Source organism: Kwoniella dendrophila, chromosome 1, assembly GCF_036810415.1.
Source record: "Kwoniella dendrophila CBS 6074 chromosome 1, complete sequence".
Taxonomy (NCBI): Eukaryota; Fungi; Basidiomycota; class Tremellomycetes; order Tremellales; family Cryptococcaceae; genus Kwoniella; species Kwoniella dendrophila.
Genome location: NC_089476.1, coordinates 1,454,396 through 1,470,165, shown reverse-complemented (window position 1 = coordinate 1,470,165; position 15,770 = coordinate 1,454,396). Strand labels below are relative to the sequence as shown.

The window sequence follows — 15,770 nt, the reverse complement described above, 5'->3', positions numbered from 1 at the left end:
TGAAAAAGAGGTAACGGGAAAAGCGATATCAAGATGAGCTGAACATACACAGCCTAAAATGTACATGATATTTGTGCTTGACTGTCTCGCTACCTCCTTTATGCATCATACGGCAATCTCTTGCCTTTGTTCATACCTTACAAAGGATATGTGATGGTGAATGAGTGAAATTGAAGAGATCGTTATCTGCGTACGGATTAAGGGACTGAAACTCCGGATATGGGATAATTAAGAAACCGGCCAGCTGATGATGAGGGATTACAACTTGAATCGCACATTAATCGTTTATCTCTGCTTCTTACCTCTTTAAAGCCAGTCATCATAACTACGACCGCCATCTTTCTTCTACCTCGATGAGTCATCAACATGCCCCAGAATAAGGGTAAAGGCAAATCCAAAGCGACCGATACCAATCCTGAAGTTGCGCCATTACTTGGTTCCCTTTCGCAGACGTATCATACCGAACCTCTTCTCGATGATGAACAAGCTCAGCCTAGAAGCAGAACATCTAGGATTGGCTCAATCCTCTTCACAATCATCATAGTCTTATTTACACTGATTATAGCAGCTATTTTGTTTTTGGTCTTACTGGCAGCGTCATATAAACCTTCGCCATCGGAATTATCCTCATTACCCAAAACGGCATTCGCATATTCACCACCTGAATCAATATCAGTATTAAATGTTACAGATGATGGAATCTTAGTCAACATCACTCTAAGATGCGGTATAGATGCTGACCAAGCTTTGGGGGTCAAGGCATTATCTTTCGATACTCCTCAAGAGAAATCAGAAGCTGAAAGAAGGGGTGAACGGGGATTAGGTGCAGGATGGTGGGAGAATTTAAGAAGATTTACTGCACATAAAGCATTGTCAAGATTACAGAGACCATCGGTATCTGTTCATATACCAACTTTGATTGATATATCTTCACCCAATTTCAAGTCTCTCACTTCATCACCCTCGATATTATCAGTAAACGTTCTAGATGAATTAGAAATTCCACTTATTTGGGATATACCTAATCAGCCTCAACCTCCGAATTCTCAACCAGAATGGTTACAACCTATCTCATTCAGAGCTTTAGCTAAACCTATAGCTTCGACAGGTGAACTATGGCAATTCGCTCAACAAGCTTGGGCGCAAGGCTCTGTCAAAGTTGTCATAGATATCAATAGGGTTGTAGCTAGACCTTCGGATAATGCTTGGTGGGCAAAATATGCAGAGATTGAAAAGGAAGATCTGACGATGGAAATCAAATCGCCTAGTGAGTCGTCTTCGTCATTACACTTTGCATTCGCGGTTCTCATGCTCTGGTGTTTTTTACGGTCCTGAATTCAGTCCCACACCCCTTCACAGTACTTCTTTGATCCCTTTCACAGAACCAATCCCATCAATATCGATATATCAACTGTTTATGCATATAACGAGCTATCCAGCTAACGTCGCATCTATATCAGTACCTCGTCTGCCTCATCTGCCTGAGCCAGGACGGCCGCTCAATTTATCAGAATTGGTCACTTTGCAGCATTACTCCTTCGATACCTCTCAATCGTCTGATGCTTTAAAGATCCAAGCTGTCGCCACTGTGCCTAATTTCGCTCCCAACTATAATGCGACTCTAGATTTTAGTCTACCGTTCTCAATTGCTTTACCTGCCACTGATGACTCATTAGAGGAGAGTAAAATGGCGGAAGTCATAACAGAGCCAGTGATTATAGGGGGAGTGGGCAAAGATATCGAATTGAGAATATCTGGAGTCATTACAGCAAACTTGAGCGAGCGATCGCTTTCATCGAAATCTGTAAATGTTGGATCATCACCATTATCATTACTCTTACAAAACTATCTACATGGTAAAGATAATCCTATCACAGTTCAAGGATTATCATCCATACCTAAATTCGTACCCAAAAGATCAATACTTGAACCACCAAATTGGTTACTCAACACATTACCTTCACTATCATTATCGTTAAATTTCCCTGGTCCTAAACCGAAACCAAAAATTATAGAATCAGTCACAATTGATCACATGAGAATTTCAGAAAGTCAAGGTAAAATGAAAGCTTCAGGAGTTGTTATTGCGCAAATTGAATTGCCGAAAGATATGCAGAACGTTAAGATTGATGTAGTTGAGGTTTTACCTGACGTACTGGTTTTTGATGGTCCTTCACCTGAAGATGATGATTTTGTAGGTGATGATGAAGAGAATTTCCCACCAAAAGCATTTGGACATATAAGACCTTTAGAATATTTAAATTCAACTACATCAATATCTGGTGATCCAAATTATCCAAATAGGTTAATCGTTAGTGCACCTTTGAATCAAGTTGATTTGAATATTCTACCTGGAAGAGATTCAATTTTATCTGAATTTGTTTCAAAAATAGTGTTCAAAGGTGGTGCTCTAGCTGGCGTGAAAGGCATTGCTTCAGTTGGTGTGAAAATCATAGGCGTCAATGGTAAAGTTCGGTTAGATAATTTACCTGTAAGAGGCGAATTTTGGGTTGGTAGACAAAAATCATCACCATAACAAATTTTGTCACTTCTTCCTTTTCTCTACCGGTGGGAATCGTATTTATCCTGTTTCTCTCGCTTGGGTGTAATCATACAGAGTACCTTATCGGTTTTGGTTGTAAGCTATTCATCTTGTACCTTATCAATTTAGATATTCCTTTTATCCGTTGTCATCAATTTCTTTTGTAACAAGATGCCACTTATGTAATATACGCATCTGAAAATGTTTTAACCAGACTCTAAACGCACAATCAAGACCTCAAATTACTGTACCAGAGTCGTTCTTCAGGGATTATCGTTCCGTTCAGAAGATTTGTAGTACCGACAGCTCAGCCTGTAACCTATCTTCTACTAGAACAAAGTCGGAGACAGCGAAACATGTCGGTAAAATGTGTGATGCATGCTCAACGACAAAGAGCATACATTTCTGCGACTCAGATAAGCAAAATGAAATAGATATTACATACAAAACTTGATGTTAATGCATAGGGTCCACATGGATGAAACCAATCTATCCTCTCTACCATTTCTTTCCTATGAACTTCTAACGACTTCATCAACACATTTACAGAAATAATCAACATTTCCAGTATTTAAGCCTGACATTGAAACTCTACCATTATCTAAAAGGTAAATATGTTTTTCTCTTAATTTAGCTACATGTGATTTTGTTAAACCTGTATAAGAGAACATTCCAATTTGATCTGTTATGTGATTCCATGTACCTGGAGTTTTCCTTTCTGTTAAACCTTTTAATAAAGCAGATCTCATCGATGTTATTCTATTTGACATTATATCTAAATCACCTTGCCAAGTTTTATATAATTCTGAATCTTGTATGATTGATGATGCTATCGTTGCACCATATCTAGGTGGAACTGAAATTTCTTTTCTTGATATCCATCCGATTTGAGATTCAATTGATTTAATTTGATCTTGAACATTTTCAGATTCAGGTGATTGTACGATAACGTGAATTGCACCAACTCTTTCACCATATAAACCCATTGATTTTGAAAATGATTGACAAACTATTCCTGGAATTTGTAATTCTTCAAAAATAAATCTAATTGACCAAGCATCATTATCTAATGAACCTGTAGCGAAACCTTGATATGCGCAATCTAATATAGGTATTAATCCTCTTTCTTTAACTATAGAACCAATTTCTTTCCATTGATCTTTTGTTAAATCACATCCAGTTGGATTATGTGCACATGCATGTAAAATCCAGATTGAACCTTCTTCAGCTTCATTTAAAGATTTTTTCATTCCTTCAAAGTTTACACCTCTAGTTTGATCATCATAATATGGATAATCTATAACATCAAAATTCAGAAATTCTGCCATAACACGATGATTTGCCCATGATGGTTTGGAAACGAAAACTTTGTTTGATTTTGGTAAATAGAACTTCAAAAATGATAATGCTAAATGTACAGCACCAGTACCAGAAACAGCTTGTATAGTTGCTACTCTTTTTTCATTTAAGAGTTTTGAGTTTGAACCAAATACTACCTTCCTGGCTGCATCTCTGAATGCAGGTAATCCCAAGATAGGTAAATATTCATGTCCAGGTGGATTTTTGATTAATAGCTGTTCAGCAGCAGCAACTGAATTCAATATCCATGGTTTTCCATTATCGTCTAAATATGCTCCAGGTCCTAAATTTACTTTTAATGGACCTTTTGTGAATATACAATGAAGAGGAGGGGGTTGAACTCGTATCAGCTCATTTCACCATGAAACAAAGGTTTGGAAACTCCTCGGATCAATCAGGACTCACTGGTATCAGCATCGAAAGCAGCTTTAAGCGCAAAAACTGCATCAGGTGGTGTGTATGGAACGGAACTGAACGGGTTGGCTGTTGAACTACTCATTTTGCGATACGTTGAGGAGTATTATTGGGATGATTGAGCAGGTGTAGTGGGGATGAAGATGATGACTTCAGCAGCGATACGATTTCGTCCGAGTAATAAGAATGATATTTGTATTTTTCGAGTGACTTATTTGTATTTAATTGACCTTGGTCGGATTCTCGTTCCGGTTTTGAAGAGTAGATAGGAAAATGAATAATCTGGATTGACGATTATGAGTTACTGCTCTTTACCGATATGGTCTTAACGTAATTGATTCTATCTTTACTCCTTGTAGACTGTATCCAGCCACTAGATAAATGGTACACATGAACGATTGGGGTAATTATGAGGGGTTAAACGATCTAGTTCAGCTCAAAGCGAAGATTTCACCGAAGAGAGCCGTTATCGGCTTCATGCGATGAACCGGAAAAGCACCTTTTCATTTCCGTCGTCTCATTCACCTACTGAGAGATTATTTCTCGCCGTAGACAACCGGGATGCAAATCGAAAAATAGTGATTTGGTCTAACATCTTCGGCAGACTGGATAGTCTTGTCTTAAGAAATGATAAAGAATATATAATCTTTCAATCGTGGTCCGAAGATCATTTCGTTTCGCTTTTTTTTCCAATTCCAACATCTTATTTTCTGAAAGCTTCATTCTCTCCCTCACCCATATCTTACCCTCGATCGTAATATCTACAAGATGTCTTCATCATCTAAACCATCTGTCCTAATTCTCGGTGCTGGTGAATTAGGTGCCGCAACAGCTGTGTCTTTATTGAAAAGTGGCAATTATGGTAAAGTCACAGTAATAGATAGAGCACATGTTTTACCTGCTTTAGATGCAGCTTCATGTGATTTAAACAAAGTAGTCAGATTCGATTATATGGATGATGATTATTCAAGATTAGCTAAACAAGCTATTGATGAATGGAATAAACCTGAGTGGAAAGGTATATATCATCAGTGAGTTTTAACGATTTATTTCAGATGTGTAATCAAAAAAAAGTCACGCTAACGATCGAGCCTATTGTAGAACCGGTGTAGTAGTTAGAGGTGCCCATGTACCTGGATTTGTTGGTGAAAAAGTAAAAAAGACATATGAATTAGTCAAGGCATTAGAACCAAGAGTCAGATTATTAAATAGTCCTCAAGAATATATCGATTTATTATCACCTAATGGTGATATTGAAGTTAATCCACCTAGTAAAGAAACAAGAGGATATCATAATCCAAGTGGTGGATGGGCAAATGCGTCTGGTGCAGTAAATAAATTATATGATATGTTACAAGAATTAGGTGGTAGATTGATTCCTGGTGCAGATTTAACTGAATTAATATATAATAAATCAAGATCCGATATAATTGGTGCAAAAGTTAAAGATGGTAGAGAATTTTACGCAGATAAAGTTGTTGTTGCTTTAGGTTCTTGGTCAGGCTCACATCCCGCTTTAAAAGGTTTATTACCAGATGGTTTGATTACTGCAACAGGTCAAACTGTTTGCGCAATCCAATTATCACCAGAACAGTATAATCGTTATAAACATATTCCTGTATCAATGCATCATGATGGTTCAGGTTATTACTCATTCCCTGTAAGTCATCATTTCCTATGTATCTATCATATCCAGACTAACCACTCATACTCTTGATTTTACCCCATCATAGCCTAACGAACAAGGTATCGTCAAATTCGCTTTACATAGAGCAGGTTATGTAACAGGAGATGGTGTACCAAGAACAGCAACGGATCCTAAAGCTGTAGCATACACTAATGCTCAAGCGGTCGGTAAGTGTTAAAACCCACCTCAATCGAAACTCTACTCTCTGAATCTTCTACTAATATCCATCATTTTGTCTCTATAGGTTGGATTCCAAAAGAATCATATGCTGATTTGCGTAAACAAATGGGTATCGTTTACCCAGAACTTGCTGCTATGCCAATTGCTTTCACTAGAATGTGTTGGTATTCAGATGTTTTAGATGGTGATTGGGTAATTGATGTCTCACCTGATTATCCTTCCCTTGTATTTGCCACTGGAGGTGCAGGTCATGCTTTCAAAGTGAGTATACATCTTCGACCTTGGTGGACTATCGAACCGATTTATTGAAACTTTCGTTTTCCTTTTTTTAGTTCTTACCAATTATTGGTGATTTAGTTAGATCAAGAATTGAAGGAACTTTAGATCCACATTTACAACATAGATGGAGATCTAATAGATCACCAGATAACCAAGATCCAGCAAGAAAACAATTCGTTAGAAAACCATTAAAATTACATGAATTAGTTACAGATCAAGAATTATTAACCGGTGGTCCAGTACATGTTGGTAATTCTAAACGTGGTTCAAGATTGTAGACAAACAAACAAAAAAACCATATCATTTTTTTTTATCTTTTCATTTCAGTTTCATTCGGATATCAGGAATTTTGTTATTCATACGGATATAGATAGAATATTAGGAGGGAAGGAAGCGGAAGACAGATACACTTCATGGACACATAATAATTATATATACATTCGAGGGCAAGATTCCTCCACTCAGATTCACACATTTCTAAAAATTACATTAATATAGCGGTTGTAGATTTCCATTCTTGTTTACATGCATGTTTGCTCTATTGAGTTCTTGCGCACACACCTTGTTAGTGACCAACTACGATCGTTTGGCTGCCTACTACTTCATCATGGCGAGCACTGTGAGCAGTTGACATGTTGTCCAAGCATCCATTAGTTAATCAAAGTAGTAAAGACTATTACAACTCTTCCATATGGTCCATTAGGACACAACGGAATCGAAAGTAAGCCTATGGCTCCCTCTGTATATCAGTCCCAAGTTCAACTTCAGTATCCCTAATCCCCGTAATCACCATTCCCACTTACCATGAACATGCTGAACAGTGCGAGTAGAGAGTGGACACATCCGGCGCAGCAATCTGACAGTTCTCATGTACTGTGGTTATACAGAAGCAAAGTGCATGTGAGATTGTGTGAACTCAGGCAATCACGATTTTACGCGAAACATAAAGCGAGAGCTACATTGTAATCGCCAAACACTAAAGGCGATGTTGCTGAATTTCGCTAAGTATATGGTAAAATGCATTTGCCAAAATCAATGATACAAGCTATAGTACAACGTCCAAAACCAGACTACGGTCCTCCTGTCATATCGGACGAGAAATTATTGATATTTGTATTATTATCTCCATTATTGTGTAAGATGTCATAAAACGTTGTAGACATCAACCATTCATGTAATTCTTCAGGTAATTTATCTGATTGATCAAAGTTTGGTAAAATGATGTTATTCGTGTGATTACTTTGTACTTGCAGACCACTTCCACTACTACCAGTATTCCCAATATTGTTACCAACAATTATATCTGCGTTACTACCTGGTAACCATTCTGATCGTAAGGTTTGAATCACCTCCAATCCTCTTCTTGCTTCAATCCATGATGGTGCTATTGAGCAAAATACGTCAGCCATACAACCAAATTAGAATACTGTGCGATCTAACTAACCTAATTGATTGATAAACCAGACCTGGAAATTGTGGATTATATATAAGCTCGCTTGCTCAAGACACCATAGCATATTCCCACTCACAGTTTCATCCAGAGATTGGTTATTGACTCGACTGCCTGGAGGGTCGGAGTGATTTGACACCAAAACCAGCAATTGAACAGTTGCGATAGCAAAAACAATTGGAACTGAATATTCATCGTTAGCCTAGCTCTGTTCGTCGGATAACTCAGAAACACTTACTCAACGTAGCCACACCGTTTCGTAGGCCATGTTCGTTCTCGTACACCTGCAAAGAAGATACTCAGCAAGTTATTTCGAAGAGCGATGCAGCATATAAAGCTCACCCTGAGCAGCTCCGATGTTCTTGCTGCGGCTTCAACACAGCGATCAGCAGGAGAAGGCGTTATGTCCAGCTCTGATCGATAGTACGGTCGAAAGAGGTATATAGTAGTAAGTTGGTACATCATGTGCATAACGAGAAGATGTGGCACTGGATGCAATGTCGGCTGTTGGAAGGGTTGCTGCTGGAACCAGTCATGTAATTCACGGGATATGCCCAGGACTTTGGCATCTCGATCTTGCGTGTCATCTTGCCCAGAGTAGCTATAAAGCACCATCAATGACATACTCTTCATTGGCACGATCGAGGAACTCACAGTGGGGTTTCCAAGGTTCTTCGCAGAATCTGATGAATCCTAGTTGACCAATGAAAAACAGTTGAGAACATCCCCTGAAGACCGTTGGAACTGCCAACTTTGAGAGGATTATTCGAGAACCATATTCGAGAGTCTGTATCAGGGTTGATTGTAGGTAAGGGTATTTCGGATCGACCACGCAGCATCGGTGGTCTGCCTGCTGCGATAGCTCGCAGTAAATCCTGCTGAAAGACTGTCCAATACGTATTGTTTCGCATTTCTCGCTCCTCAGTAGTGATTTGACCAGAAAGAACCAGATGATCACAATTCAGATCGACACCCAACGCTTGTACCGCGGCAAATGCCATACCGAAATAGATGTATCCGGTATTTCGCGCCGATTTGTCCTTTCGGATGTTGAGACAGCTGCATAGAGGGTCAGCGACATAATCAAAAGTATAGCTGGTTCACTTACGTTGCGAAGATATTCAAAGCACGAAGGGTACTTGTACTGGGATCCTCAATTTCTTCCATAATCAACGCAGCACAATGCTTGTCGAAGAATCTATCCATTTGTTGAGCAGTTGTCGTCCAGTCATCACGTCGAAGATGTAAGCCCAGGTATAAGGCACAAACATGAAGGAGAGGGGAATATGCGGATGTACGACGTGGTGACGGGGAAGTCCTAGGGGTGCGCGTGACCAGATTACAGATTTCCAAATCCCGTAAGAAGGCTTGCATGTCTATTACCATACACCATGGAGCATAATAAGCACCGAAGAATGATATCGCCATATCATGCACCGCTTTAGAAATATCCAATTCGGGTGGTAATGGTCGAGCCCAGTCGATCCAGTCTCCAGGTCGAAGATCGAGGAAAGGTTCCGAAGAAGTAGCATTGGCATTAGATGCTGGATTCTTGTCTTGAGCATATGACCAAAGTGAGGTTGGACCAAACTGCATAAGTGATCCAGGATCCGGTCGCTATGAGGAGAAATTCAGTGATCGTCATAGCAGGCTTCCATCAATCCGTTGACTTACCTTCAGCCTATCACCTCTGTTTGACACTTGACTAACAGGAGAATGATCGTACGGTGACCCACTAGGACGCCGTTCAGCTGGTTGGTTTCTGGGATTGTTGAGGATGAGGGAAGCATCGCTAGGCCGTCGCATAGAAGATGAAGGTAAACCCATGGGGATGGGGTTGGCAGGACTTTCTAATAGGTTTAAATCATGATCTTGATTATGTATAGGGAAAGTGAGAGAGGTGACCGGACTGATCATAGGGTCCGAAGGAAAGGTCATCATATTGTTGTCGAGCATGTTTGAATCACTAAGTATACTATCAGAATTGACACCAAGTGAAGAGATTTGTTGCATTTGTGAGGAAGTGAGATTAATGTTGTTGGGAGGGGATATGGGATTATCGGAAGAGCCGGCGCCACCTTCACCCGGTCCAAGCGAGGTTCCTTTAGTTGTGAGTAGATCTACAAGAGTGTTGATGCGATCCCGAAGATCGACTACGCTACCACGACCTCTACATATACACACATCCATCAACTTTTGCATAACGTGGATAGTGGAATGCGTAGACTCACCGTCTCTTGTCCTCTTTATCATATGTACAACTAAGTTTCTTTGATGCACAGAACCCGCATACAGGTTGAGCTCCGTCACATCTGCTCTTTCTACAATTTGATCGTGTCAGCTTTGAGTATGAGTATATGCATGCTGAGACTATAACTCACCTTGACTTGCAAGCATCGCAAGCCCTAGATGCATGCTTCAAACCACTACGCCTTTGCCTCTTTGTCTGACTAGGACCTCCTTCCGAGTCGTTATTATTACTATCATTATCCTCTCCATCATTATTACTACCACCAGGTGCTAAGGATCTTTTGGCATTTGGGTTACTGTTGGAGGTACTCGAACTTGCGTCCTCTGGTGGATTGTGATTCATCTTTTGTTAAGAGTATATTTTGGTGAAGGTGAAGTTGTCCAAAATGACAGAAATTATTCCACGTGTGGGGGAGAGGAAAGTCGTAAAAAGTGTTTCCATATATCCGTTAGATAAAGGAATTTTCTGATGTTCAGTTACAACTGTTTTATTTATTGATTAAAGTGAGGGAAGGGATTGGTTGATCTGTGCATTTGTGGGGGAACATGGAGCCTCTTTTCGCCATTGCCGGACCGTGATAAGTGAAAATATATGCTAATAACCTAGTCGGATCATGTCAAATCCCAAAAACAACATCCTCTTTAGTAAAACAGTAGTAAGGTATCATGAATCTTGAGAGTGCTAACGGGGAAGAACATCGGATGCATATGGGCTGGATACGGTATTTTTCCAATAATCTATCAAGGATCCTCCTATTCAAATAAGCGAGGAATATATATAGTTATGACTTCAAGGTGATTAATATGATTATAATATAAATATATTCCCACGTGATGAAGACGCTCGGATTTCCTTCTCCGTCATTTCCGATCCATTGATTACCTTTTATCTCCTAGATAACTGATTTACTTGGTCAAGGATAGGTTTGATAGTTTAATCTATCATTTTACAAGGGGTGGAGAGATTGGGGCGACTAGGTAGTCATCTCGTTTTGATAGCAATGACAAGTCCGATACTCTATTATCAACAACGGTATAGCTCGCTATATCCCGGAGATCACCATGTTCTCAACATACTATAAAGATCATAGGTATCTTCACTCGTAGTCTTCTTTTTTCTCTTACTCTTACTCAGAATCAAAAAAGTTTACGATCTCTATCTCCACATTCGTCTATTCTCTCTACATCGTTGTATCTTCCTTCTCATCAGTTGTCTGAATACACACATTAGCATTTACATTATCCACTTCCCATTGCATTTAATCCCAATCACACATAAAGTTATATTTCCACAATGCCTATCCGAGTTGACGCCGCTGCTTCAGATAAAGTCCAAATCTGTATAGATAGAGGAGGAACTTTCTGTGTAAGTCACTACCAAAACGGTGCACGCGATCATTGCTGACTCGAGTTAATCAATAGGATGTCATCGCTCGAAGTGAATCCAAAGGTGATCATTTAGTTAAATTACTTTCCGTAGATCCTTCAAATTACCCAGATGCTCCAAGAGAAGGTGTAAGAAGAGTATTAGAATGGTTCACGGGTGAAACTATCCCAAGAAACACTCCTCTTGATACTTCGAGGATAGAATCTTTACGAATGGGTACCACAGTAGCGTAAGTTGATATTTACCTATGTTAACCGTACCTCGCTGATCTATCACTGTTACAGTACCAACGCATTACTTGAAAGAAAAGGTGAAAATGTTGCATTTGTAACTACCAAAGGTTTCAAAGACGCCTTAGAGATCGGTACACAAACTAGACCTCATCTTTTCCAACTTGCCATCAAAAAAGTGAGTATTGCCGTTTTCCTACCTAGCATACAACATCAAAAGCTAATATCGCATTAGCCTGACGTACTATACACCGAATCTATCGAAGTCGATGAACGAGTGGCTCCAGAATGGGAAGATTTCGGAGATGATAATGCTGTAGCAGAAAACTACAAGCAAACTGGTAGATTAGCCTCGGGAGTTAACGGTGTGCAAATGAGAGTATTAAAAGAGCTTGGTAAGTCGTTTTAGGAAATAATGGTCAAACCATTACTGACTTTTCTTTTTGCAGATCAAGAGAAAGCCGAACGAGATCTTAAAGCATTATATGATAAAGGATACCGATCACTCGCTATTGCTTTAGTCCACTCTTATATTTACCCAGACCACGAGCAAATCATTGAAAAAATCGCCGAAAAAGTTGGTTTCGAGCAAATTTCCACCTCATCCAGTTTACAATCTATGATCAACCTCGTATCAAGAGGTTCTTCAGCTACAGCCGATGCTTATCTCACACCAGAAGTCAAACGATACCTTAACGGTTTCTCCAAGGGTTTCGCCGGTGGTTTAGATGCCAACGATAGTTGTCGAGTCTCTTTCATGCAATCCGATGGTGCCTTATGTGATCATCGACAATTCTCCGGTCTTAAAGCTATCTTATCTGGTCCTGCCGGTGGAGTAGTCGGTTTCGCCAAAACATCTTTTGATCCTAAAGATGGTGCTCCAGTTGTCGGTTTCGATATGGGTGGTACAGTGAGTCATACTCAAGCTCGTGTTACATTGATGATGCTGATTTCCATACCAGTCAACCGATGTTTCCCGTTACGGTGGTCATTATGAACACGTTTTCGAGACCACAACTGCCGGTGTTACCATCCAAACTCCCCAACTTGATATCAACACTGTTGCCGCTGGTGGTGGATCAATCTTAACCTACCGAAACGGTCTTCTTGCTGTTGGACCTGAATCTGCCGGTGCTCATCCTGGTCCAGCTTGTTATCGAAAGGGAGGTCCATTGACCGTAACAGATGCCAACGTTTTCCTTGGTAGAATTCACATCGACTCTTTCCCTAAAATCTTTGGTCCAACTGAAGATCTTCCATTAGATTACTGGATTGTCAAGCAAAAATTCGAAACCCTTACCAAGGAGATTAACAAAGAAAACAAGAGTGAATTAACACCTGCTCAAGTTGCTGCTGGTTTCATCAACGTTGCCGACACATCAATGGCTAGACCTATCAGAGCTTTGACCGAACAAAGAGGTCACAGAACTGGTGCACACATCTTATCTTCATTCGGTGGTGCTGGTGGTCAACATGCTTGTGCTCTCGCTAGAGTTCTTGGTATTCCTCGAGTCATCGTTCATAAATACTCTTCCCTTCTTTCTGCCTTCGGTATGGCCCTTGCCGATGTTGCAGTCGACAACTCTGAACCTCTCCACCTTCAATACGGTCAAGATGTTCAAAACGTTCTTGATGAAAGATTCGATGCTTTGAAGAAACTTGGTCACGATCAACTTATTGCTCAAGGTATTCACGAATCAGCTATCAGATTTGAACAATACCTTAACTTGAGATACAGAGGATCCGACACCAGAATTATGATCAGAAAACCTAAAGATGGAGATTATGCTGCTGCTTTCATCGCTCAACACAAACGAGAATTCGCCTTCAACTTGGAATCACCAATTGACATTGAAAACATCCGAGTCAGAGCCGTTGGTTTAGTTGACGAAGAAGATGAACCATCTCCATTTGTTCACGATCTCGAAACCTTACCTCAAAACCCAGTCGCCAAAGATGCTCACTTCGCCACCAACGAAATATTCTTCGAAGGCGAAGACAAATACGTTACTGCCCCGTTATATCAACTTCAATCTCTCGCTCCAGGTACCGTTGTCTCTGGTCCAGCAGTTTTACTTGATAAAACCCAAACCATCCTTCTCCACCCAAAGAATACAGCTAGAATCCTCACCAACTGTGTCTACATCGATGTTGGTCTTGGTCAAACAACCGAACTTGATCCTAACACTGTTGACCCAATTCAACTTTCCATCTTCGCCCATAGATTCATGGGTATTGCCGAAAGTATGGGTAGAGCTCTTCAAAAGACTGCTATTTCTTTGATGATCAAAGAACGACTCGATTTCTCATGTGCTATTTTCGGTCCTGATGGTCAATTGGTTGCCAATGCTCCTAATGTTCCTGTCCACCTTGGTTCAATGCAATACGCAGTGCAATTCCAAGCTGAAAAGAGAAAAGGTCAATTAAGACCAGGAGATATCCTTGTTTCCAACAAACCTGGTGCAGGTGGTACCCATCTACCAGATATCACTGTTATTCAACCGGTCTTCGAACAAGGATCAGACACTGAAATTGTCTTCTGGGTAGCTTCAAGAGGTCACCACGGTGATATCGGTGGTCTTCAAGGTCAATCAATGCACCCTGAAGCCGTTGAATCATGGCAAGAAGGTGCTTCTATCATGTCAACATTCTTAGTCAGAGATGGTAACTTCAACCTCGAAGAAATTACCGAGATCTTCGATGCTGCTGGTCAATACCCAGATTGTCTCGCTTCAAGACAATTAGATGTCAACATCTCCGATCTTAAAGCTCAATGTTCAGCTTGTGCTGTCGGTACTTCCCAAATCGGTGACCTCTTCGATGAGTATGGTAAACAAGTAGTACAACATTATATGGGTGCTATCAGAAACAATGCCGAACTCGCTGTTAGATCTTTCTTCAAGCAACATGACAGAAAAGTTCTTACCTCAGAAGATTACCTTGATGACGGTTCAATCCTTAGATTGAAGATCCAAATTCAAGACGATGGTTCAGCTTCTTTCGATTTCACCGGTACAACTCTTGAATCTTACTCCAACTTGAATGCTCCACCAGCTATCACCAGATCAGCCATCATCTACTGTCTCCGAGCATTAATTGGTACCGATATGCCACTTAACGCAGGTGTACTCGCTCCAGTTGACTTGACCATTCCTGAAAACACCATTCTTTCACCAAGTCCTTACGCCGCTGTATGTTCCGGTAACACTGAAACATCTCAAAGAATCGTCGATGTCATCTTCAAAGCTTTCGAAGCTACTGCAGCTGGTCAAGGTGGTATGAACATGACAGGTTTCGATTACAAGCAATATTATTATGGTGAGACCATTTGTGGTGGTGCTGGTGCCGGTCATAACTGGAAAGGTCAATCAGCTGTTCACGTCAATATGACCAATACAAGAGTTGGTGATGTAGAAATCATTGAAAAGAGATTCCCATTGGTTTTGAGAGAGTTTTCAATCAGACGTGGATCAGGTGGTAAAGGTAAAAACGATGGTGGTGATGGTGTTCACAGAGAATACCAAGCAAGAGTACCAATGAGAGCATCATTAAATGGTGAAAGACGTGTAACTCAACCATACGGTATGCACGGTGGAAACCCTGGTTCAAGAGGTGCAAACTATTGGATCAGAAATAGTGAAACTCCACAAGAAAGAAGAATCAAATTGAAACCTGCTTCAGCATTTAACATGTCTGTAGGTGATAGAGTTGTCATTCATACTCCAGGTGGTGGTGGTTATGGTTCAGAAGAAATTGAACATAAACAAAATGGTACATGGAAACCTAACACAGAATCTTCAACTGTTCAACATACAAGAGCAAATGGTTCAGTAGCTGAATGGCAAGCAATGCAAAACAACTTGGATTAAAAAGAGAAATACGAAAATATAACGTGGATTTGTTTTTGGTATGGTACGGATATTTTTTTGGTAAACTATGGAATATACCCATTGACAGTAGATAGTGTTTTCATCTCTTTGTATAATTAATGA

The 15,770-nt window shown here is 40.2% G+C and overlaps 5 protein-coding genes across 5 annotated transcripts; 3 read left to right on the top strand and 2 right to left on the bottom strand.

Annotated features, from left to right (window-relative positions):
* Window positions 1-366: 366 nt before the first annotated feature.
* On the top strand, window positions 367-2,536 carry L201_000533 (uncharacterized protein; the record flags this gene model as incomplete). Its single annotated transcript, XM_066216333.1, has 2 exons — window positions 367-1,267; window positions 1,461-2,536. The coding sequence occupies 2 exons, from the start codon at window positions 367-369 to the stop codon at window positions 2,534-2,536; spliced, it is 1,977 nt and encodes a 658-aa protein (XP_066072430.1).
* Window positions 2,537-3,054: 518 nt separating this feature from the next.
* L201_000532 (uncharacterized protein) lies at window positions 3,055-4,400 on the bottom strand (the record flags this gene model as incomplete). The annotated part of the gene is made up of 2 exons (XM_066216332.1): window positions 3,055-4,205; window positions 4,307-4,400. The coding sequence occupies 2 exons, from the start codon at window positions 4,398-4,400 to the stop codon at window positions 3,055-3,057; spliced, it is 1,245 nt and encodes a 414-aa protein (XP_066072429.1).
* A 683-nt stretch (window positions 4,401-5,083) lies between these two features.
* Window positions 5,084-6,739, top strand: L201_000531 (uncharacterized protein; the record flags this gene model as incomplete). The annotated part of the gene is made up of 5 exons (XM_066216331.1): window positions 5,084-5,346; window positions 5,417-5,975; window positions 6,049-6,169; window positions 6,247-6,443; window positions 6,515-6,739. The coding sequence occupies 5 exons, from the start codon at window positions 5,084-5,086 to the stop codon at window positions 6,737-6,739; spliced, it is 1,365 nt and encodes a 454-aa protein (XP_066072428.1).
* A 792-nt stretch (window positions 6,740-7,531) lies between these two features.
* On the bottom strand, window positions 7,532-10,504 carry L201_000530 (uncharacterized protein; the record flags this gene model as incomplete). The annotated part of the gene is made up of 10 exons (XM_066216330.1): window positions 7,532-7,845; window positions 7,906-7,927; window positions 7,991-8,094; window positions 8,150-8,195; window positions 8,254-8,512; window positions 8,566-8,970; window positions 9,020-9,528; window positions 9,586-10,081; window positions 10,143-10,232; window positions 10,293-10,504. 10 exons carry the CDS (start codon window positions 10,502-10,504, stop codon window positions 7,532-7,534), a joined length of 2,457 nt encoding a protein of 818 aa, XP_066072427.1.
* A 951-nt stretch (window positions 10,505-11,455) lies between these two features.
* On the top strand, window positions 11,456-15,647 carry L201_000529 (uncharacterized protein; the record flags this gene model as incomplete). The annotated part of the gene is made up of 6 exons (XM_066216329.1): window positions 11,456-11,527; window positions 11,584-11,777; window positions 11,833-11,956; window positions 12,014-12,173; window positions 12,228-12,688; window positions 12,741-15,647. 6 exons carry the CDS (start codon window positions 11,456-11,458, stop codon window positions 15,645-15,647), a joined length of 3,918 nt encoding a protein of 1,305 aa, XP_066072426.1.
* Between the last annotated feature and the right edge of the window lie 123 nt (window positions 15,648-15,770).